Source organism: Capsella rubella, unplaced genomic scaffold (genome assembly GCF_000375325.1).
Source record: "Capsella rubella cultivar Monte Gargano unplaced genomic scaffold, Caprub1_0 scaffold_6, whole genome shotgun sequence".
Lineage (NCBI taxonomy): Eukaryota > Viridiplantae > Streptophyta > Magnoliopsida > Brassicales > Brassicaceae > Capsella > Capsella rubella.
In genome coordinates this window covers 9214526-9234341 of record NW_006238918.1, presented here as the reverse complement: position 1 = coordinate 9234341, position 19816 = coordinate 9214526, and the positions used below count along the sequence as shown (strand labels likewise).

Below are 19816 nucleotides of genomic sequence, written 5' to 3'. Positions count from 1 at the left end.
TTTAAAAAAATAAAATAAAATTTATAATATTTTGAAACCTTTTAAAAGTTTTATTTCTCTTAAATAAGGAACCATAATAAAAATTTTAATGCGTGCACCTGAGAAATCAAAGTTCATGTTCATTTGTAGTGGTGAACATATTAGTCGTATTTATAATGGTTTGAACTATAATCTAAAAATTTATACTTTATGCAGATGTTGTACATATATTTTCCTTTATCGATTGAGTTATATATATGCGTCCGTTTTCTAAAATTTAAATTGCAAAATGTGTAAAAAAAATTTGTATTTTTATTATAATTTATTTTATGTAATAATATAAATTAAAAACAAATAAGATTATATAAATATATTGGAGAGAGATTCGATTTATTAAAGAGAGAGTTTAGGGATGTTAAGATAGATATTTTGATTGTGTGTTTGAAAGTAATGGTTGGGAGAGAAGTGGTGGGGCTATTTGTAAATCCGATGCACATGTTTTAGGCTCCCTACAATACAAATAACCCGAGACGGTACGGTGCTGAGACATCCACTCAACTCAACTGTGTTTTGTTTTGTTTTTAAGTTTTAGTTTTGTAAGAAGGTCCTTTTGTTTTGATTTTATTTCGTTATGAGCCTTAGTCACGGGCTTTGTTAACATTTCCACCTCCATTCAATCAATACTTTGTATTTTTATCTTTACAACACTATAATTTTTTTCCCAATACTTATACCAAATACTTATACATTAAATATTCTTTTTTTTTTTTTGAAACCAACTTATAGTTAATATTCTAAATTTACAAATACATAGTGGGTACAACTACATAGAAAATTTAGCAAAATCAAGATATAAAAGACTAGTATTGTTTTTTTTTTTTTTTAGTAGAAGAATAGAAGACTAGTATCTGGAAAATATTTAAATGTTTATCGTGGTGACTCAAAAGAAAAACGTTGTATACAAATGAAAAGCTTTTATTATTTAGAAACATTCACAAGATTACAAATGACTCTTATGATTATATTCATTCAATCTTATGATCAATTCTCTTCACGAGGTGATTTCATTTTTAAACTGCAGTTATATACTCTATTTCTATTTTCTATTCTTATTTATACCTTTCATTTTCGTTTTAATATTTTATCCCTTTTTCTATTTTTTTTAATATAAAATCATGTTCTGTTCAATAGTATAAAAGCCATCCGCAATATTTTTGCTTACGCTTGATAAAAAATTTGTGATGTAAAGAAAATAATACGGTGTGAAACTTTCTTGAACATTAATGTAGAATTATTACTTTAATGGGAATTTAATTGTAAACTTGGGGAAAACATTGAAGGGTTTATAGAAGAAAGGACTAGAACCGTTAAGTCCCTTTGTATGTTTCCGTGGGACGTAATTAATATCGTACGGTTCTCCATAAAATCCTGTCGGTGTGAGTTCTTATAACGTAATTGTTACTACACTATTTAAATTGGTCACGTACCACCACCACCACCATCACCATCGTTTCTTATTATACACAAAAAATGATTATGTTTGTTGTAGCTAGATATCAATAATGTATACGTTAACATAACACATCCACGTACGTATGTATCACCCATTCACCACCGTTACGTTCTTTGGTTTTTTACTCCTTGCCGGCCCATACAATCCCCATGCACGAATAATGAAACAATATTTGTATTTTTGTTCATTTGGCACATAAACTCAAGTACAGTTTCGTTTACTAGATATATGTTTGGTTTATTATCAAGTATATACATTCTCTCTTTAAAATGGTTTATATAAAAAGAATTTTACTTTTGAATTAAAAAGGTGGGAACTAGTAACAACATGCGATGCCAACTAAAATGTTGTTTGAAGGATTCAGATCCAAAAAATCGATCTAGGGGGAAACAGCCAAAAGAAACGTGCCCTCACATAGGAAACTGATCACAGCATTCATATGATATATACAACATTCTCTCTAAAAGGTAAGCTTGCTTGGACTTCGAGATGAATTATTTCGACTTGGTTAAGACTATATATAAACTTGATGGTCTAATCTTTGTATCATTGTATGAGTACTAAATATATTTGTGTAATTAACCAATAAAAAGGGGGAAAAAAATAGCTACCACCATTTCCATTTTTTTTTTCTAGATTTTTAATTTTTTATTATTATTATTGGAGTAGCTAGTTTTTGTTATCAAATCTTCATCTAGTGGTTCTTGAATTTATGTGAAACAATCATTCTAGAGTTGAATCAAGCAAAGAAAAAAAAAACAAAACAAAACTTGTATTATTTACTCCTATGCATGTGGAGCTTAATGTTTAGCGTTTTTCTCAATTGTTTTTGTTACAAACACTTAGAATTGGTGAATAGCCCATGGGCTTTAAGTACCTGATGAGCCTATTAGGTTTAAAGGCCTCATATAGTTGACCACGCTCGCGCCCACACGTGTTGAGGAGGCGGGAAAACAACATCATCGGCGTCACAACTCCGAAGAGAGACCAAATTGACACAGTTCCCTGAGAGAGAAAGACAAAACCTTTCCCTCGCTGGTTTCTCTGTAATCGCCATGGGTATCAAGGTTCTGATGTTACCTTCTTGTTTCAGTCTTAGATTACGGTTCCTGAATTCGATCTAATGCTGGTGGTGGGAAAAATGTCTGATTTTTTTTTAGGGTTTAACGAAGCTTTTAGCCGACAATGCGCCAAGTTGTATGAAAGAACAGAAATTTGAGAGTTACTTTGGTCGGAAGATCGCTGTTGATGCTAGCATGAGCATTTACCAATTCCTTGTTCGAATCCCTTCTTCCCCTTTTGTTTTCTTCAAATCTAGTTTCCGACTGAATCACTCAGCGAGAGTTATCGTAATTGTGAATCGATGTGATGCAGATTGTAGTGGGAAGAACTGGAACTGAAATGCTCACTAATGAAGCTGGTGAAGTCACTAGGTTACTATTACTATTTACTACTATCTCTTTGTTTCCACGTTTGTAAAGTTTGGATCTTTCTGTCTGATATGTCTTGTTTCTCTGTTTATTTGTTTGTATATTTAGCCATTTACAAGGGATGTTTAATCGAACGATTCGTCTTCTAGAAGCTGGAATTAAGCCTGTGTAATGTTCTCTTGCTATGTTCTTTTGTATACTTTCTCTGTTGGTAGAAAAGGTTTGCCTTTTAGCTAATTTAGTACTCTTGGGTTCAGCTATGTTTTCGATGGAAAGCCTCCGGAGTTAAAGAGACAGGAACTGGCAAAACGGTATATATTTATGTTCATGAATTGATTTTTAGTTTGAAAGTGCTAATATGAGTTACTGAACTGTTGTTAATTTTGTTTCAGTTACTCCAAGAGAGCTGATGCAACTGCAGATTTGACTGGTGCAATTGAGGTTTGTCACTGTTTCTTGCGTTACGAGTTAGTTAGCTAGCTTTTACTATCGAAAGGGCGTAGTTTTTAGAAGCTATTCTGTGCTAACAGGCAGGAAACAAGGAGGACATTGAGAAGTATAGTAAACGAACTGTGAAGGTAGCCTGTTCGTTTCCATCTATGAATAGTTGGACTCCTTATGATTATAGCATCCACTTCAAAGCAATTGATATATGATAATCTCCCACCATCCAGGTGACAAAACAGCACAATGACGACTGCAAAAGACTCTTGAGACTCATGGGGGTGCCCGTTGTTGAGGTACTTATGTCATGTACAGAGGTTATGTTATGAAATGGCTAAATGTTTGATGTGGTCGATGTGGCTTCTTACAGGCCACTTCTGAAGCTGAAGCGCAATGTGCTGCCCTTTGCAAGTCAGGAAAGGTCTAATTTCTTTTGTCTGTTCTCTTTTTGGTGTTTTACTGACAGTTTTGAGTGACCACTGTCTTCAGTCTTGTGTAAGTGGAAGTTCTACAATGTTGCAATGCTTATGAATAGTTTCTGTCTGTTTAGGTTTATGGTGTGGCTTCTGAAGATATGGATTCCTTGACTTTCGGAGCTCCGAAGTTTCTTCGCCACCTGATGGATCCTAGCTCCAGAAAGATCCCTGTCATGGAATTTGAAGTTGCTAAGGTTTTTCTCTCACACATACTATCCTTTTCTTCTTCGTGTTAAGTAATTGAAACCATCTCTTCTCTTGTGGTCTCGTTTCAGATTTTAGAAGAGCTTCAACTTACCATGGATCAGTTCATCGATTTGTGCATATTGTCAGGGTGTGACTATTGTGACAGCATCCGAGGTACCTAAAGACTTATTTTACCCTCTTTATATCTTTCTCTGTAGGTGATATATATCAACAGTCAACACTATGGTTTTTTTCTTCGTTCAATGTAAAGCATGTAAACTAATATGCATTTTCTGCCACAGGTATCGGAGGACAGACTGCCTTAAAGCTAATTCGTCAGCATGGATCTATTGAGGCCATACTTGAAAATATAAACAAAGAAAGGTTTACCTCTGTTTAATTATCTCAGAGGAATTTGATTTGGTTACAATATACTAGTTTAATGATATAATAGCTGAAACTAACCAATACGAGTGAAGGGTAGAAATTGCAAATTCAGTCTACTTGGGTGCATATTATCTGTGTCTTCTGTTGAAAATTGAAAAAGTTCTTGCCATGTTGCAATACCATAACCACGCTCCTAAGATTTTTTGTGTCAATTTGTAGTCTGATCTAAATTAATCTATACTGTTACTTTTGTTGAGTTCTTACTTTGAACAGCTGCTGTTCCAAGAAACAATATCCATAGTGTGTTAAAGACCTTTACCACTTTGGTTCTATATGTAGGTATCAAATACCGGAGGAATGGCCATATAATGAAGCTCGGAAACTTTTCAAAGAACCCGATGTCTTAACAGATGAAGAGCAGCTGGATATTAAGTGGACCTCTCCAGATGAAGAGGTAGAAACTGAGTTCTCCCCATTTCTGTATTCCTTCAGGAAATTTTTTTAATTCCCTCTTTGTTTTCTTCCTTGCCAGGGTATAGTTCAGTTTTTGGTGAATGAAAATGGATTCAACATAGATAGGGTAACCAAGGTATGTTTCATGTAGTGTTATCATACATTGTTTGATATTGCCATATACAGTAGGTGCATGCATTATTCTGACAATATTATGGTTGATCTGAAATTTTCTTATATAGGCCGTAGAGAAAATTAAAACTGCTAAGAATAAATCATCCCAGGGCAGGTATGCACCTTTCGAACAATATATAGTGGTGATTTTTCTCTTTCAACTCATTTATTTCTTAAACATTTCACAGGCTGGAGTCATTTTTCAAGCCAGTTGCTAACTCATCCGTGCCTGCTAAGAGAAAGGTTTGTCTCTCTCAATTTTATATATGGTCAACCCATTAGTTCTTATGCTCTTTTCTTTTGACTTGTACATGAATGTGTAGCTCCTATAATCTTTTTAGTGCAAAAGAAACACAGATTAGTAAATTAATTGGTAACTCTTAAGGCTTTCCAAATGGATGTCAAAACAACTTTCCTAATTCGTGGTTCTTGAACGTTGATCTTCTTCATGCTTCCCACCTACATACTGTGATTATGAATTCACTGTGGCCATAGCCTGCCATAAACTCTTAATAATACTCGTCAAGAAATGGATTATATTACATGCACACACTTTAGGGAACCTTATATGCCTAGTTGCCTCTGAGGTGATTCCTCACTATACTGGATCACAGGGTACCAAATGTTTGCTCCAGCAGTATAAACCAGCTATCAGCAATAAAGTCTTCTCTCTACATGCTATTGGATGGAACACCTCCAATAACATTGCTAGCCTTAGGCTGTTCTCTCTATCCCGGGGTTCAAACCCTTCTGTTCAAGTTGCTGGAGGTGGCTTAGACACAAGAATCTAACAGCACGGTGAAAATTTATAATCAAAATCTGCCATCTATAGTTCTCTTTAGCTATATGTTTAGTGTACGATATTGAGCTGGAAACTACCTTACATAGACTAAGTGCCTCAACTCATAAGAATCCTGTGTTAAATAGGACACTCTACTGGTGTTTCACATGTTTTAGATATACATCGATCCATCATTTGGTGTTGATAAACTGTTTCTTACTTTTTAATAGGAGATCCCAGAGAGTACCACTAAAGGAGCAGCAAATAAGAAAACCAAGGGAGGTGGTGGAAGGAAGAAGAAGTAAAGCACAGTTCCAGTTGTTTTAAGGCTGTATAAGTTAGTACGCTTCTGCTGCAAAGATCTCGTGAGAAGATTGATAATCTTTGATGGTTTTCCTAAGGCTAAGTAGTCTTTTGCTTTTTGTTTTACAATGTGTTCGTAACGTGTTTAGTCTCTGTTCTCAATGGTAGAAAAGTAGAAAGGTCTGGACTTCGTTTGCATGATCATGAATTTTCTTATGCCAAGGGAAGTGCTTGTGCTTGTGTATTCGAATTTGAGCTGATTTCAGAATTAAGATGTGATGTAAAAGCAAGTCTCCATGTCAAATTATATCAGCACTTGTTTCAGAAAACAGGAGGGGTGCCAAAAACACAAAGATTCATCACATAGCAAAATTACTGAAATGATTACATAAGATATTGTTTTACTGGCTAAAGATTACAGGATTTTACTTGAAGACTATTAAGAGATGGAGACAGGATTCAAACAATGGTGCAGCCGCCTCCGCTCTCATAGGTATTAACTGATACCATGTCACAGGGATGGGCTGGATTGTAGTAGTAAGGCAAACAAGGCTTGCACGGGTCTGGTTTGGGGTCTGGTTTTTTCGGTGGTCCGACACTGATTACTACTGGTTTCTGTTTGATTCTCTTAAGCTGATCAACTACACAAACTGGATCCATCGTACCCACCACGGTTAGTACACTCTTCTCTTGATCCAGTGAAACAAGATTCACACCTGCATTCAAAATCTCTCATCTTTAAACTATATTCACATGATTGGTAACAACATAGCTTCTCTTATATAAAAACCGTACCTTCTAGCTCTGTGACAGCCTCCATGATTGCATGTTTGCATTTCTGACAGTCGATATCGACTTTGATCTCGACTTTCTGCACAAAAAAACCGAATGACGATTCAAGAAAAGGAAAAAAACTCGAATTCGTCTATGTATAAGTACTATGAGCATGTATGATTTTACCTTAGTCGTCATGATTTAGAGATTAATAGAGAAGAATATGGATTATGAGATTTTAGATATGAATAGAGTAGACGAAATCAGAAACATATAAATAGGGAGATGGATTGTTCTCATTTCTCAACATCTTCCTATATAATAAGAACCATCTTTGTAAACTGTTTTGAGCTTAAAAAATATAAGCGACTTGACTTGTATTATTAAGTCTTTTTCTCCCAAATCGTTGCGTCAACGAACTCACTCTAGTTACATTTTAATTTACGTAATCTATATAATACATATGTTTACACATATATTATAATAGTCTACATATTGAATTAGTGTGAGTCACCTAGTTGATATATTTAGATAATATGGAACTCAACTTGAACTTGAGATTTTATCCATGAGGGGTTTTGTTTTAGTCCTAAAGACTTAAACTATTTTGTTCACTTGACTCTTTGTTTAATGTTTTATGTTGTGTACTTGACAATGACAGTGACGTTTTAGCGGACAATCTCTGTCGGCCTTTATTGGTCATATTCCGGTTTAATTTGGGTCGGACATGAGATGAAACCAGACCGTGTTTGAACTAGATCTCTCCGGTTTGGTTAAGGTGTAAGATTTGGATTCAGTTTGACCAAAACAAAAACTTGACTTCTAATTTCTATAATATGGGCATTCGGATATTCAGAGCGGTATTTGGTTTTGGGTTTTTTGGATGTAGAATTTTAAAATCTTATTTTAGATATTTTCTAATTTTAAGTTCGGATTAGATGATTTGGCTTCAGATTCGGTTTATCGAAATATTCAAAAATCATAATAATTTTTGCATTCGAATCTATCCAAACTACACGAAAATATGCAAAATATTAAGAACTACGTCTATTTTTTTAATCTACATATGCTAAAAAAATAGTTGAAATATACATTAAAATATTAAAAGCACTCAAGCTATTACAATAATGAATATAACTAATATATTATTATCATGTATTTTATGTTTTGGGCATCTTTGGATATTCATGATTTTGAAGTTTAGAATCTGTCCGGATATTTTAAATTCCGTATTTGAGTTTTTTTGGTTCGGACCGGATTCTCGGATTTGGGTATTATGTTGAAACCTAATATTTTTTATGTAAGTTATTATGTTTTTTAACCAAAAACTTAACGAAATAACCAGCCAACTCCCAATTTTCTAATTTCATATTCCTGCTAAAAGTTTTATTGTGTTTGGTGGTGACTTGGTGTTTAATAATTTCCAGGAAGGTAAGTTATTTTAGGTGAGTTTCCTTGGACGGTGCTAAACTACATAACCATTAAGATTAGATGTCTCTATTTCTCCAATAAACAACTCCTGTTAATGACAACCTCTCCCCAAAACATTGAGCATACTTTAGAACCTAATTTTGGCTAAATTAAGGACTCAAATTTGTCTAATTATAGATGTTTCAAAAGCCTCTTGATCTTTATAAGAACACCAAACCAGAGCTTTCTATATTCGTGAATTTATTTAAATTCATCATATTTAACCTATTTTTTAATAAAAAGATAACAACAACAACAATAATGGCTTCTACTACGACCAAATTTGTTGTTGTTGTTATCACCATGTTGGTCGCAGCCGTGGCCATTGCGGAATCTGAGATGCTTCAAGATGTTTGCGTTGCTGATTTGTCCAATGGTATTTTCATTTACCTCCAATGACAACATTTTGCTTTGACCTCTTTTGTTTATTCATCATTGGAAAAAATGACTCATGAATATATAATTTCCCCATCTACTTAGAAAATTATATATTTTAGAAAATGTGACACCAATTCTGATATTTTGAAAACCAACTCTTCTCATTTGTATTATACTTTATTTCTATTTTTTCGATTTAGTATTATATTATCCAAAGACTTTCTTGGAAATTTATCATGATTTTTATAAATATTATAGTATTTGTAAACATGTTTAAAATAAAAAGTAGGTGAACACATAGGATTGAAATCTTCAAACATTCTTTTAAAATAGTATCATACCAATTGTACATAAACCTTTTGAAGTTAATTAAACTTTTCTGTCTTTTATTGTTCTTGTCATAAAATTTATCTAAATTTGTCATTTTATTATTTGACAAAATGAAGCGGTCAAGGTCAACGGATACACTTGCAAGGACTCAACACAAATGACACCGGAAGACTTCTACTTCAAAGGCATAGCCTCTGCTGCTGCCACTAACACATCCACCGGCTCGGTCGTCACCGGAGCCAACGTAGAAAAGGTACCAGGACTCAACACCCTCGGCCTCTCCATGTCCCGTATCGATTACGCCCCAAACGGCCTTAACCCACCACATGTCCACCCACGCGCGTCCGAGATCATTTTCGTCCTTGAAGGTCAGCTCTACGTCGGTTTCGTGACAACCTCCGGAAAACTTATCGCCAAATACCTTAACAAAGGAGAGGTTTTCGTCTTCCCCAAGGGACTACTCCATTTCCAGAAGAACATTGCCAAAGCTCCAGCATCGGTAATCGCAGCATTCGATAGCCAATTGCCCGGAACACAATCACTTGTCGCCTCTCTCTTTGGAGCTCTTCCCGAAGACATTCTCGTTAAGTCATTCCAGCTCAAATCCAAACAGGTTCAGAGGATCAAATCCAGATACCCATCCAAGAAATGATGAGTTTGTATTGGTCTCAATTGTAAACACTAAGCGAAAACGAATGAATGAAGATAAAGTTTGCAACTTTAAACTATAATGAGATGGAAAATTAAGCGATAACAGCTCGGTCTCTCATTGTCTTGAACCTAACGAACAAATTCTCAACACAAAGTTCATAAAATGCAAAAATCAAAAGTAGTTTTTTACTTCTTCAGTGCCATGTTCATTCATCACTTAGCCGCTCTTCCATCTGGAATCGAGAACAAGACAATAGGCTTAGACGATTTGACAAAAGGCACATCGCACCTGAAATAGCCTTTCCTCTCAAGCTGAATAACATCTCCACATTTCAGATTCCTCATATTTGAATCACCAAGTGCCAATGTTTCCTTCTTTGTGTTAGGATTCACAAAATCAGCAACTTCATCATCATCTTCCAGCTGAGTTGCAGCAAAAGAAAAGAAAATAAATAAATCAGTGATCTTGAGAGAGATAACAATACTGTAGAGATGTATCAACCGAGGCGTACCTTCTTCTTCGTAATTAGATAATCAAACTCTGTTAATGTGAGATTGACCAATTCATTGGTGTTGGGAAGCCATGTGAGCTTCAGTTTTGTAGTCTTTACAGATCCTTGGAGATTCAAAGCACCAGATAACGCAGTGACATGACCATCCTCACCCTTTGTAATTTCCTTTACTATGGCATTTCCCCAATCCATCAAAGTTACTTCCTCACCAACAGATATCGCACTCGCATCAGCTTCCTCGATCCAAATGCTCTTGGTGAAAGTGGTCGCCTTTTCTCCAGCACCTTCAAATTTCTTGTGCTTTGGTATCATGCGAACAAACGGCTCATCAGGACCATCCGTTAGGGTAAATAGTACACGATGCTCTGCAATGACAGCAGTGTGTCTCGGACACACAGGGTCAATTATTCTTTTATTAATAGACCAAAGTTTATCCCATTCCATCAAATTTAGATTCTTTGAAGCCCCCTGGAAAACAAATCAACAGAATTATAATTACAGATTATTTGTAAGAGACAGGCTACAATGAAGAAGAAAGGCTTACCTGCTCAAGAATGAATTGAATCAGAGCCTCGATTTTCAAACCTCTACGAACAATTCCTTGGACTGTCGGGAAGCGTGGATCATCCCACCCATCAACCAATCCAGTCTGGACAAACCAGAGAAGCTTCCGCTTACTGAGAAGTGTAAAAACCAGATTTAACCGACTGAATTCATAAAGCTGAACCTGTCGCATTCCCATGTCTTCCAGAACTTTAAAGTACTGAGCATTCCGGTCATGATACTCACTAGATCGAAGGGCATGCGTTATACCTTCAAGGGAATCGACAAACGGGCAAGCAAAGTCATACGTTGGATATATCTTATACTTATCCCCAATACGGTGGTGAGACATAGGATTGCATCGATAATAAACCGGGTCGCGCATGGCTTTGTTGAGATCTTGCATGTTGAATTTCCCGCGAACACAGCACTGTAATCCTCTCTCACTTCCCGCAATCATTTCCTGCCATAGCTTCAAATTCTCATCAACGCTATGATTCCTGCACTTTGAATCAATCCCATCCATCCTCTCTTTCTGCATCTGCTCCCTTGGTGTGTCGTCAACATATGCTTTGCCCTCACGCATCAGTTTTTCTGCCATTTGCATCAGTTCAGGAAAGTAATCCGAAGTGTATGTCACTTTCTCATACTTGATCCCCAGGGTCCCAATATCTTTCACGAGATTATCCACAAACTCATTGCTTTCTTTAGCAGGGTTAGTATCATCAAAACGCACAATCACTTCCCCTTGGTAACGCTCAGCAAAATACTTGTTCAGCAACGCAGCCTTGGCATGTCCAATGTGAAGGTAACCACTTGGCTCTGGAGCAAACCGAAGTCGAACCTTTCCAATTTCTGCTTCCGGCAAGTCCACTTCAGGTTTACTTTTATCATTTGCATCCGCTTTCGAGGCTTGTTGGCTGTCTTTAGCCTTGGGTGCAGCCACAGGCTTCCCTGAGCCTTTCTTTACATAAGTTGCTAAAACCTTGTTAAGAAGTTCGCTATACTCGTCTAAAATCGAGTTGAACCATCTAACCAAACTCTGATACTTTTTTGATTTCCTCAAACTTTCCCATCTTTGGCCAGTTCCTAGCAAAAATCTCAACTAATCAGCTTCAAATACAGAGTAACTCATACCAAATTCACAACAAAGACTCAAGAATAATATAATTTATACCTGCCAGAGCTGACCAAATAGCAACATCAGCAATGGTAAGAGAATCACCAACAAGAAACGTGTGACTCTCAAGATACTTATCGACACGACCACAAGCATTCTCAAACTCTGAACCAGAGGAGAAGACAGAAGCGTAATCTACAAACTCATCAATCTGATAATCGCCCACAAGAAACGATTAGGCAATTTTACATCAGAACATTCATGCTATGATGATAAAAAGAATACTCCATGAATCTAAATCTAGACCTGGGAAGAATCAAAAGCATCGTGGCCATAGAAATCAAGAAGCTTGTTAGCTGATCGACCAACATAGCGAAGAAGAACGGTGGTTCCACTCAATTTCCTCCTAAATCAACAATTCGACCAAAAAGGATGAAACTTTATGCTTTCTCTAAGAAGAAGGAACCAGACTGAGATCAAAAAGAACATACCCATCGGAGAAGACAAAAGAAGGGACCGTAGTTGCGGCTGCGCTTGAATCAATAACAACGGGAGAGGCTGAGAGAGAGAGAGCAACGATGACTGAAAGTGGTGGACTTTCCGGTGGGAACGAAAGCTTCATCCCATCCATTTCACTTTGCTCAATCAGAAACGACACCGACGATTTCAGATTGAAGCAGCGACGAAGAAGCGATAAAAAAGGTTCCAAGACTATATTAGGTTTTGAGTTTTAACTGTGGGCGGCTCAAGTTGTAAACTTTTCCCAATTTAGTCCATAAAGTATCAATCTTTACATTTTTTTAGTCTCAACTTGGGTTGTGAAGTAGCAAGTAGATATATAGAACATAGTTTGGTACATTTGGTGTTCTTTGGTATGTTCAAATGCATTCACGTTCAAGCTGTACAAATGCTCTTATCATTCCACAAGACATCAAATGTTTTTGAGTTCATTAGGATTTACTGTGAATAGGTGTAACATGCCTAGAAGTGTTTCTTTTCGCTCTTTTGGGTATTATGCTTGAAAGATGAAACCAACCAAGACTATATCCAACAAAAGAGTCATCATCCATCACACATGTTTCTGTATCCAAGACTATATCATTAGTTATGACTAGTTTCTTCATCAGTGTCGCTGCAGTTCTCTCTTCGAGTTAATACGACTAGTTAACAATTTAACTTTATGGAAGATATAGCATTGGAAAACTCCTCATAAGCTCCAATGCAGAGGCCAATACAGAAAAGCTAACACAAGGATTACAATTCGTTGGACTTAAGTGTGTAAAAGTCTCATAGTACACTCTGCTCCAAAGTGACCATATACTCATCCAGCAATGTTACTGTAATCGAATCCTCAACTGTTTCCCACTTGCAGATGATCCCTCTGCCTTGGACAGATTCTTTGATTAAATTGCTGATATGATATGAACTTGAGCTGTAAAAAAAACTACTATCTTCTTCTTCGATTCACGAAACCAGAAAGACTTGATTCATGAGAAACACTCAACTCTCAACCAAATGCCCAAACCAATCCCTAGAACAATCCATACTACCTAAACAATCTGCCAAGACATCCTTATAAACCTAGCTATCACTAACTTTTATCTAATTCAAGTCACACAAACAGTCCATTATCTACAATCCGCTACATTCATTCCTACGCTAGTTATAGTAGACCTATAGACTAAAGCTTGAACACCTGAACTTCTTCAAATAGACCCATTCTCTGTCTCCAATTACCATCTCTTACCATTTGCCACATTTAGAGATAGAGACAAAAACCACCCAAATAACTATGCACAGAAGAAAATCTATAAATCTATGCATACCACTTAATAAAAGTTTGATGCAAACTAAATTCAGTGAAAACTACAACACCACAATCACTCAGCTATAAACGAATCAGAATCAAAACACAATTGCTTTATCATCATACTCATAAACGAAGATGCTCTGCAAAGAGCCTAACACATAAGAAAAAACACTCAATAACCATTGATGAACTTCTCAAAAAGAAAGATTCTATACAGATTGATCCCCCAAAAAAAAATCCAAAAAATATATAATAAGAATGATTCCCCCAAAAGGCCCCAACCCCAATTCCCAATAACCAAACTTACAAAATGATCACCGATGTGTATTACACTCATCAGAACCGAAATCATTAGTCTCTAACATACCTCTCAACATCTCATGACTAAACCTTTCATCATTAGGATCAGAAACAGGAGACGAAACCGAAGACCCATCATCACCACCACAACCACAACCACTCTTCTCTCTCCTACGAGGTCTAATCACACGAAAGCATCCACCTTTACGCGACCCAGAACGTTTCGGCGATTTGGGTTTCTTCAGAATCCTCGATATGAATCGATTCCTACTCTTGGAAGAAGAAGAAGACACCATTACCAATTGATTCTCACCATCGAATTCATCATCATCATCATCAACGATTGTTACATCTTTCTTCTTCTTCTTCTTCCTTGTCGTCTTGGTATCGTCGTTACAGACGAGTCCTCCGTTTTGTTGTTGTTCATTCAACGAAATCTCACTGTGGTTCCCAGGCATTAACCAGACGGCTATAAAGATTCTGGATTTCTGACAAAACCCGAATCGGAGAATTGTGAAATTGCAAAAAAGAAAGGACTTGTTTTTTTTTTTTTTTTTGTGTTTGTCTCTCTCGTCTTCACGGCTTTCTCACTATAGGTTTCTTCTTTCTCTTTCGCTGGCTTGCAATTAAATTGTTGTGTTTAACGACTTTATTAGTTTAATTATTAATTTATTAGATTCGGGTATATCGCTGTTTTTGTTTCCTTAGTTTATTAATTTGTTATTTTCTCTGTTTCAGATTTAATATTGTTTAAAAACTAACTATTTTTTTTTACTGTTAAAACAAAAGAAATTCTTTATCTTTTTTATTGATATAGTGTAATTTTCTATTGAATATAATATTTAAATGAAAGCGTAAATTTTTACAATATATTAATGAAAAATAATTACTTTCATGAATTTGTTTACAAAAGAGGATACTATAAAGTTAAGAATAATATATTTCTTTATGATTTTTTTATTGAGTAGAAAGCCCTTAATTAATTTGTAATAAAATTATTATCTATAAACATTATTAAAGGTTGTTAAGTTACTATATTTACTCTTTTGTTGACCAAAAAAAAAAGAAAGAGATCTTTATTAGTGAATTTAAAAGCATCTTTAAATTGGTAACCAATTTTGCTAAAAGAACACACGTGTAAATACTTGCCATTGTTGTAATGTTGTTGTTACTTGTCCACAAAGGAGTATATGCTAATGACTGCTTTATTCTCTCTTTTCGATTTCAGTTTGATTCTAGTATTCGTTTTTTATTTTCTTTTATACCGTTTTCTCGGAGTATATGAAAAGATTCGGCTTTATTTTAGTAATTTTTATTTTATTTTTGTATAATAATTTCAATTTTTTCTTCTTAATCAATATGTAATCAACATTTTGTTCAGTAAATTTTTATTTTGTAACTTTACATTTTACAACGTATGCGATTGTGCATTTTTACCTATCAAAGTTTATGTCTATGTAATTATGTTTGGACTAAAAAACCGTACCTAAAAACCAACACCAAATCCGAACCAAAAACCGGTTTATATTTTTTTAAAGTATATGAAAAAATTTGGTTTTATTTTGGAAAATGTATTATTTTTAAGAATTTCAAGTTTTATTCGATTTTTAATACTAGTTTTGTTAGAGATTTATTCACAATTTAAAATCTTTAATTGATGTAATTTTAATTCTTTACTAGGTTTTAACCCGCGGTACACCACGGGACGATTTTTTTACTCAAATTTTTATATTTAAATTATATTTTTCTTTTTAATTTTACTTAGTGTTTAAAATTATGTAGCTGTATTTTGATTGTGAATTTTATTACTTATAAGCTCGTTGGATAATTTTTTGTAACTAATATTTTTTTTTAAGTTGTATTTGTTTATTAATTTTTAAGTATTTAATATTGTACAATGATATTGTGATTGTTAATTATATGATTTAATCTGTGGAATACAACATGACAAATTGTTTTGTTATATATAACCGTAATTTAATCAACTTAATAAAGTATGTACAATATTTCAAATAATGATATGATGGCGGCGTAACATCTTTCATTTAACTCATTTTATTTTAGATTAAAATATTTTGTGTGTAAAGTCAAAATATAATCATATTTCTATAAAGTAAAGCCCATAAGAAAAATATTTAATCATATTTCTATAAAATCAAACCCGTTCAATCAAATTTATGTAAACTCAAACCCATTTAATCAAATATAATCATAGTTATAAGCATATTAGTCTTATTTATAATGTTTTTGAACCATTGTCTAAAATTTTGTACCCGATGTGTGACGTTGTACATTTTTTTCTATGATTCAGTAATATATGTCCGTTTTCAAAAATTCAAATTACAACATATGCGGAAAAAAATTTTATTTTTATTATACATATGTTATATGTAATAATATAAATTTTAAAACAAATAAGATCATATAAAGATATTTGAGAGATATTCAATTTATTAGCGAGATATTTTAGGAGAATCGAAGTAGTTGTAGATCTTTTACAAATTTAAACCTTATATTTAGTAAAATTATAGAAATGGCAAGGGTTTATGATTGCAAATAATACAAAATAAAAGGTTACTTTCCAAAAGGTACTTCAAAAATGTTATAATAGATGTTCTTAATTTGGCTTAGACCGTTTAGTTTTAAGATCGGTTTCTATAACACAATTTGTACTAAGATTAATTGGTGAAAAGATATATATATTTGTACTTGGAGAAGTTTTTCTAAAGTTTTCATATGTAAATTGTGGAAATGTTGAGGTTTTACTAGGATTCTGCGTATAAATTATCAACCATTAATTTCTTTTAATTTTTTTACATTTCGTATGTGAACCATATATGACCTAAAAATGTTTGAGAAATCATTAAATTGTTACAACTACTGTACGAATAAATAATTAATTAAGAAGTAATGAATTATAATGAAAATATATCTTTTTCCATTAATTTATTGTTCCACTCCACCCTGCATAATGCAGGTTACCCAAGAAGTCTTTATTTTCGTAAGTGATCGATTTAGGAAAAATCACTAATTATTTTACCGTAATCTTTCGAAATAAAACTTTGCAACAACATACATATATATATCTAAACTCGTGCATGACTTTGAGAAATCTATAACTCTTATTTGAAACATTTTAGAACATATTCTCACAAGACTTATCAATGTCTCCACGAACTTATATTTCGACGAGCTGATGACAACTTTTTCATTGGATAAGAGTCTTGGTTGAATGTAATAACGTCGCTGATTCCATGGCAAGATATACGAGAATTCTGACAAACATTAGGAGTAACGATCCTCGCATTGTTCACATAAATCCCTGACCCTCCAGATTTCGTGATGGTGAACATTTTATCAGACGACAAGCTACAAGGAACAAGAGTCCTGTTCGGAAAATGAAGCATGTGGTTGATCATAAGCCATGCAGGGATGGTATGTCTTAGGATAAATGACTCAAGATTCTCTTGATGTATGTCTGCATGGGAAAGATCGTTGTCGCTAGGCATCAAGAAAGTGATATCCGTGTTCCTGAAGTAATCTGTGTCGTTGAGGAAACGGAGAAGGATGACAAAACCGTTGTAAGATTGTCTTCTCATGTCGGACATGGCAGAGATGAGGTCGGTTTGGTTGTAGTTGTCATGTCTTAATATGAGATGTGGTGGCTCGGTGGATGCAAGAATCGTGAGAAAAAGGCAAAACAAAGGAGCTGTGACGAGGAAAAGAGTTCTCATACTAGCTGATATTAGAATCATATGAGTATATGATTCTCAAAACTTTGAAAAGAAACTTATATATAAAAGATGAATTCATGTTCTTTACGGGTTGATACTAAATCGGTGTGAGTCTAGTAGTGATTAGTTGATGCATGGTTGATTCGTGACTTCATCTGTTAAGTATGACAAGTATTACTCGTGTGGATTTTTTTGGTCCTAGTCATATACTTTTAACCATTTCTAAAATTGTTATTTTATGAATTGTAAATTTTAACTTATAAAATGAATGATTTATAATCAGTTTTAAAGATGTTTAAGCTACACTTATATTGGAAATGGAAAAAGTAATTAACTTTTAGTTTTTTAGAAAGCTTTTTTGATGATACTTTATAGAGTTTTAGTTTTTTAGAAAAAAATTTTGACGACACTTTATAGAGATAAGTGGTTAGAGCCTTTATTGAAAGATGGAGAACTGGAGATCAATAACCGAAAAATCGACGGTTAAAATGATTGTCCAAAAACATGAAAAAATGAAGATTTAGAGAAATCTAAAAGTTATAATTTAGGGTATTTACCTTTTTATCTTCATGTCTCTAAACCATAACCAAATTATATGTGTTAAACTACATTAAAATTCTCTAGTAGAGATAGAAAAGAGAATTATACAAACACAAAACTGCGTTACAACATAAGTATAACCGAAATAAATACACACACATATTGTATATACATCCAAAGTCAAGAAAAGAAGATAAAAATCAAGAAGATCAAGAAGAAGAATTAGGAGTAGTTGATGAGAGGGTTTAGTGAAGAACAAGATCATTAAAACCACGTTTAGAAGCTAAGCCAATGACACACAACATGTAAAACACTTTACCACTCTTCACTTTTGCTTTCACTATTGCCTTCCCTTTCTCCACTTTCATCTTAGCCTTAACCAACATTGGCTTCTGTATCTGCGAGTCTCCTAACCGCTCTCGCTCTTCTGCTTCGGGTTCCTCCTCTATCGTCTCGAGCCTCCCTTTTAGTATCTCCTCCAAGTCTTTCCCCAGCTCACATATCCTCTTATTCTGTCATATCACACAACACCCTTTGGAAAGTTACATGTCTAGCTAATATTGAAAACATATGAATCCAAAATCTTGAATTCGTTTGCTACTTATATACCTCGCAATCACGATTTAGGTTCCTCTTGTTCATCCTTCGATGTACAACCCACCACATCTTCCTATACACCAAACTCCTCATATAAACCTTTCTTGCTTCTCCAAAACTCTTTCAACTTGTCACATCAGTTTCAGAAAATGTGATGGCTTTCACCAAACCCTTTTAGTTCAGCTTTATAATGATACCACTTGATTCTCTCAAAGTGAACCAAAAAAGTTTGTTACTTTACAGACAAGCTTCAATCTTTAAATGTGTTGCTTCTCATTATAGCACATATTAAACAAAAACAAAAAACGAGGTGGTTGTCACAAATCATTACATTCTGTTTTGTAAAGTCTTTCATGGTCTGTAAAGTGATCCATCTCCTTTATCATGCTATCTCTCTTCTTGCCTTTTGTTTTTTTTTTGGGTTGCTTTCTCTTCCTTAATTGATGCTTTATTAGTCACGCTTAATCTCCATCAATTACAGATTATATAACATCTCCTTAATCATGCTAATTCATATATTGATGTTAACGACTAATATATAAATCTTTGTTTTGTTTTCTTTCTTACAACAGAAAATCATCATTCAATATCTAAATTAAAATAATTCGACCAATAGAAACAATACATATATTCAAATACAATTTGAAGTTTGCACATAAACTTTTTAAGAAATCATATAATATAAAACACTATGAAAAGAAGAGGATAGACACAAAAACTTAGCACACTTAGTGTTATATTATAGTATAGGCTGTGTAGCTTAGAGACCAAGTACGAGTAATGTAAATTCGTTTCATTAATTTATTTGGTTTTGACAAACACAAACATATAGTTTTGATTTTCTTTCTCATACATAAATGTTACTAAGAATTTTATCAAAACATCAAAACTACAAAGTCTATAACAACATCATATATGACATAGATGGTCT

At 34.1% G+C, this 19816-nt stretch overlaps 6 protein-coding genes across 11 annotated transcripts; 2 read left to right on the top strand and 4 right to left on the bottom strand.

Moving 5' to 3' along the window:
- Nucleotides 1–2440: 2440 nt before the first annotated feature.
- LOC17884545 (flap endonuclease 1) lies at nucleotides 2441–6416 on the top strand. Of its 2 annotated transcripts, XM_023781756.1 has the most exons (18): nucleotides 2441–2559; nucleotides 2653–2769; nucleotides 2867–2925; nucleotides 3031–3090; nucleotides 3180–3233; nucleotides 3315–3363; nucleotides 3453–3500; nucleotides 3597–3662; nucleotides 3737–3787; nucleotides 3917–4036; nucleotides 4118–4202; nucleotides 4331–4412; nucleotides 4755–4869; nucleotides 4948–5004; nucleotides 5111–5157; nucleotides 5231–5285; nucleotides 5657–5840; nucleotides 6054–6416. In XM_023781756.1, the coding sequence occupies exons 1-17, from the start codon at nucleotides 2548–2550 to the stop codon at nucleotides 5831–5833; spliced, it is 1254 nt and encodes a 417-aa protein (XP_023637524.1). In that variant the 5' UTR covers nucleotides 2441–2547; the 3' UTR covers nucleotides 5834–5840; nucleotides 6054–6416. The 2 variants fall into 2 exon arrangements, with proteins under 2 accessions (XP_023637524.1, XP_006287930.1); XM_006287868.2 differs by lacking the exon at nucleotides 5657–5840.
- A 118-nt stretch (nucleotides 6417–6534) lies between these two features.
- On the bottom strand, nucleotides 6535–7169 carry LOC17883949 (heavy metal-associated isoprenylated plant protein 2). Its single transcript, XM_006289439.2, has 3 exons — nucleotides 7087–7169; nucleotides 6922–6997; nucleotides 6535–6842 (listed from the first exon to the last, which is right to left on the bottom strand). The coding sequence occupies exons 1-3, from the start codon at nucleotides 7096–7098 to the stop codon at nucleotides 6586–6588; spliced, it is 345 nt and encodes a 114-aa protein (XP_006289501.1). The 5' UTR covers nucleotides 7099–7169; the 3' UTR covers nucleotides 6535–6585.
- A 1420-nt stretch (nucleotides 7170–8589) lies between these two features.
- Nucleotides 8590–9756, top strand: LOC17883965 (probable germin-like protein subfamily 2 member 5). The gene is made up of 2 exons (XM_006289263.2): nucleotides 8590–8746; nucleotides 9195–9756. The coding sequence occupies exons 1-2, from the start codon at nucleotides 8632–8634 to the stop codon at nucleotides 9728–9730; spliced, it is 651 nt and encodes a 216-aa protein (XP_006289325.1). The 5' UTR covers nucleotides 8590–8631; the 3' UTR covers nucleotides 9731–9756.
- Nucleotides 9757–9778: 22 nt separating this feature from the next.
- On the bottom strand, nucleotides 9779–12656 carry LOC17884648 (glutamate--tRNA ligase, cytoplasmic). The gene is made up of 6 exons (XM_006286772.2): nucleotides 12396–12656; nucleotides 12211–12310; nucleotides 11962–12115; nucleotides 10786–11873; nucleotides 10242–10709; nucleotides 9779–10152 (listed from the first exon to the last, which is right to left on the bottom strand). Exons 1-6 carry the CDS (start codon nucleotides 12533–12535, stop codon nucleotides 9943–9945), a joined length of 2160 nt encoding a protein of 719 aa, XP_006286834.1. The 5' UTR covers nucleotides 12536–12656; the 3' UTR covers nucleotides 9779–9942.
- Nucleotides 12657–12789: 133 nt separating this feature from the next.
- LOC17882743 lies at nucleotides 12790–14588 on the bottom strand. Of its 5 annotated transcripts, none has more exons than XM_023781274.1 (2): nucleotides 14082–14588; nucleotides 12790–13336 (listed from the first exon to the last, which is right to left on the bottom strand). In XM_023781274.1, the coding sequence occupies exons 1-2, from the start codon at nucleotides 14470–14472 to the stop codon at nucleotides 13308–13310; spliced, it is 420 nt and encodes a 139-aa protein (XP_023637042.1). In that variant the 5' UTR covers nucleotides 14473–14588; the 3' UTR covers nucleotides 12790–13307. The 5 variants fall into 5 exon arrangements, with proteins under 5 accessions (XP_023637042.1, XP_023637043.1, XP_023637040.1 ...); XM_023781275.1 differs by having other exon boundaries at nucleotides 12790–13315; XM_023781272.1 differs by having other exon boundaries at nucleotides 12790–13289.
- Nucleotides 14589–17175: 2587 nt separating this feature from the next.
- Nucleotides 17176–19043, bottom strand: LOC17882509. The gene is made up of 3 exons (XM_006286697.2): nucleotides 18898–19043; nucleotides 18546–18800; nucleotides 17176–17679 (listed from the first exon to the last, which is right to left on the bottom strand). Exons 1-3 carry the CDS (start codon nucleotides 18976–18978, stop codon nucleotides 17176–17178), a joined length of 840 nt encoding a protein of 279 aa, XP_006286759.2. The 5' UTR covers nucleotides 18979–19043.
- Between the last annotated feature and the right edge of the window lie 773 nt (nucleotides 19044–19816).

Bases quoted from the DNA above. Each gene is read 5' to 3' on its own strand.
- LOC17884545 (XM_023781756.1), top strand. The intron at 3,364-3,452 runs GTTTGTCACTGT...CTGTGCTAACAG, and splicing joins ATTTGACTGGTGCAATTGAG to GCAGGAAACAAGGAGGACAT. The intron at 4,037-4,117 runs GTTTTTCTCTCA...GTCTCGTTTCAG, and splicing joins TGGAATTTGAAGTTGCTAAG to ATTTTAGAAGAGCTTCAACT.
- LOC17883949 (XM_006289439.2), bottom strand. The intron at 6,843-6,921 runs GTACGGTTTTTA...TTTTGAATGCAG, and splicing joins GGCTGTCACAGAGCTAGAAG to GTGTGAATCTTGTTTCACTG.
- LOC17883965 (XM_006289263.2), top strand. From the start codon at position 8,632: ATGGCTTCTACTACGACCAAATTTGTTGTTGTTGTTATCACCATGTTG. The intron at 8,747-9,194 runs GTATTTTCATTT...GACAAAATGAAG, and splicing joins CGTTGCTGATTTGTCCAATG to CGGTCAAGGTCAACGGATAC.
- LOC17884648 (XM_006286772.2), bottom strand. From the start codon at position 12,535: ATGGATGGGATGAAGCTTTCGTTCCCACCGGAAAGTCCACCACTTTCA. The intron at 12,116-12,210 runs GTCTAGATTTAG...GGCGATTATCAG, and splicing joins ATGCTTTTGATTCTTCCCAG to ATTGATGAGTTTGTAGATTA. The intron at 11,874-11,961 runs GTATAAATTATA...GATTTTTGCTAG, and splicing joins TATTTGGTCAGCTCTGGCAG to GAACTGGCCAAAGATGGGAA.
- LOC17882743 (XM_023781272.1), bottom strand. From the start codon at position 14,472: ATGCCTGGGAACCACAGTGAGATTTCGTTGAATGAACAACAACAAAAC. The intron at 13,290-14,081 runs GTATGTTAGAGA...AATCTGTCCAAG, and splicing joins TAGTCATGAGATGTTGAGAG to GCAGAGGGATCATCTGCAAG.
- LOC17882509 (XM_006286697.2), bottom strand. From the start codon at position 18,978: ATGAGGAGTTTGGTGTATAGGAAGATGTGGTGGGTTGTACATCGAAGG. The intron at 18,801-18,897 runs GTATATAAGTAG...GTGATATGACAG, and splicing joins ACCTAAATCGTGATTGCGAG to AATAAGAGGATATGTGAGCT. The intron at 17,680-18,545 runs GTTCTTCACTAA...GCATCCACCGAG, and splicing joins AACGTGGTTTTAATGATCTT to CCACCACATCTCATATTAAG.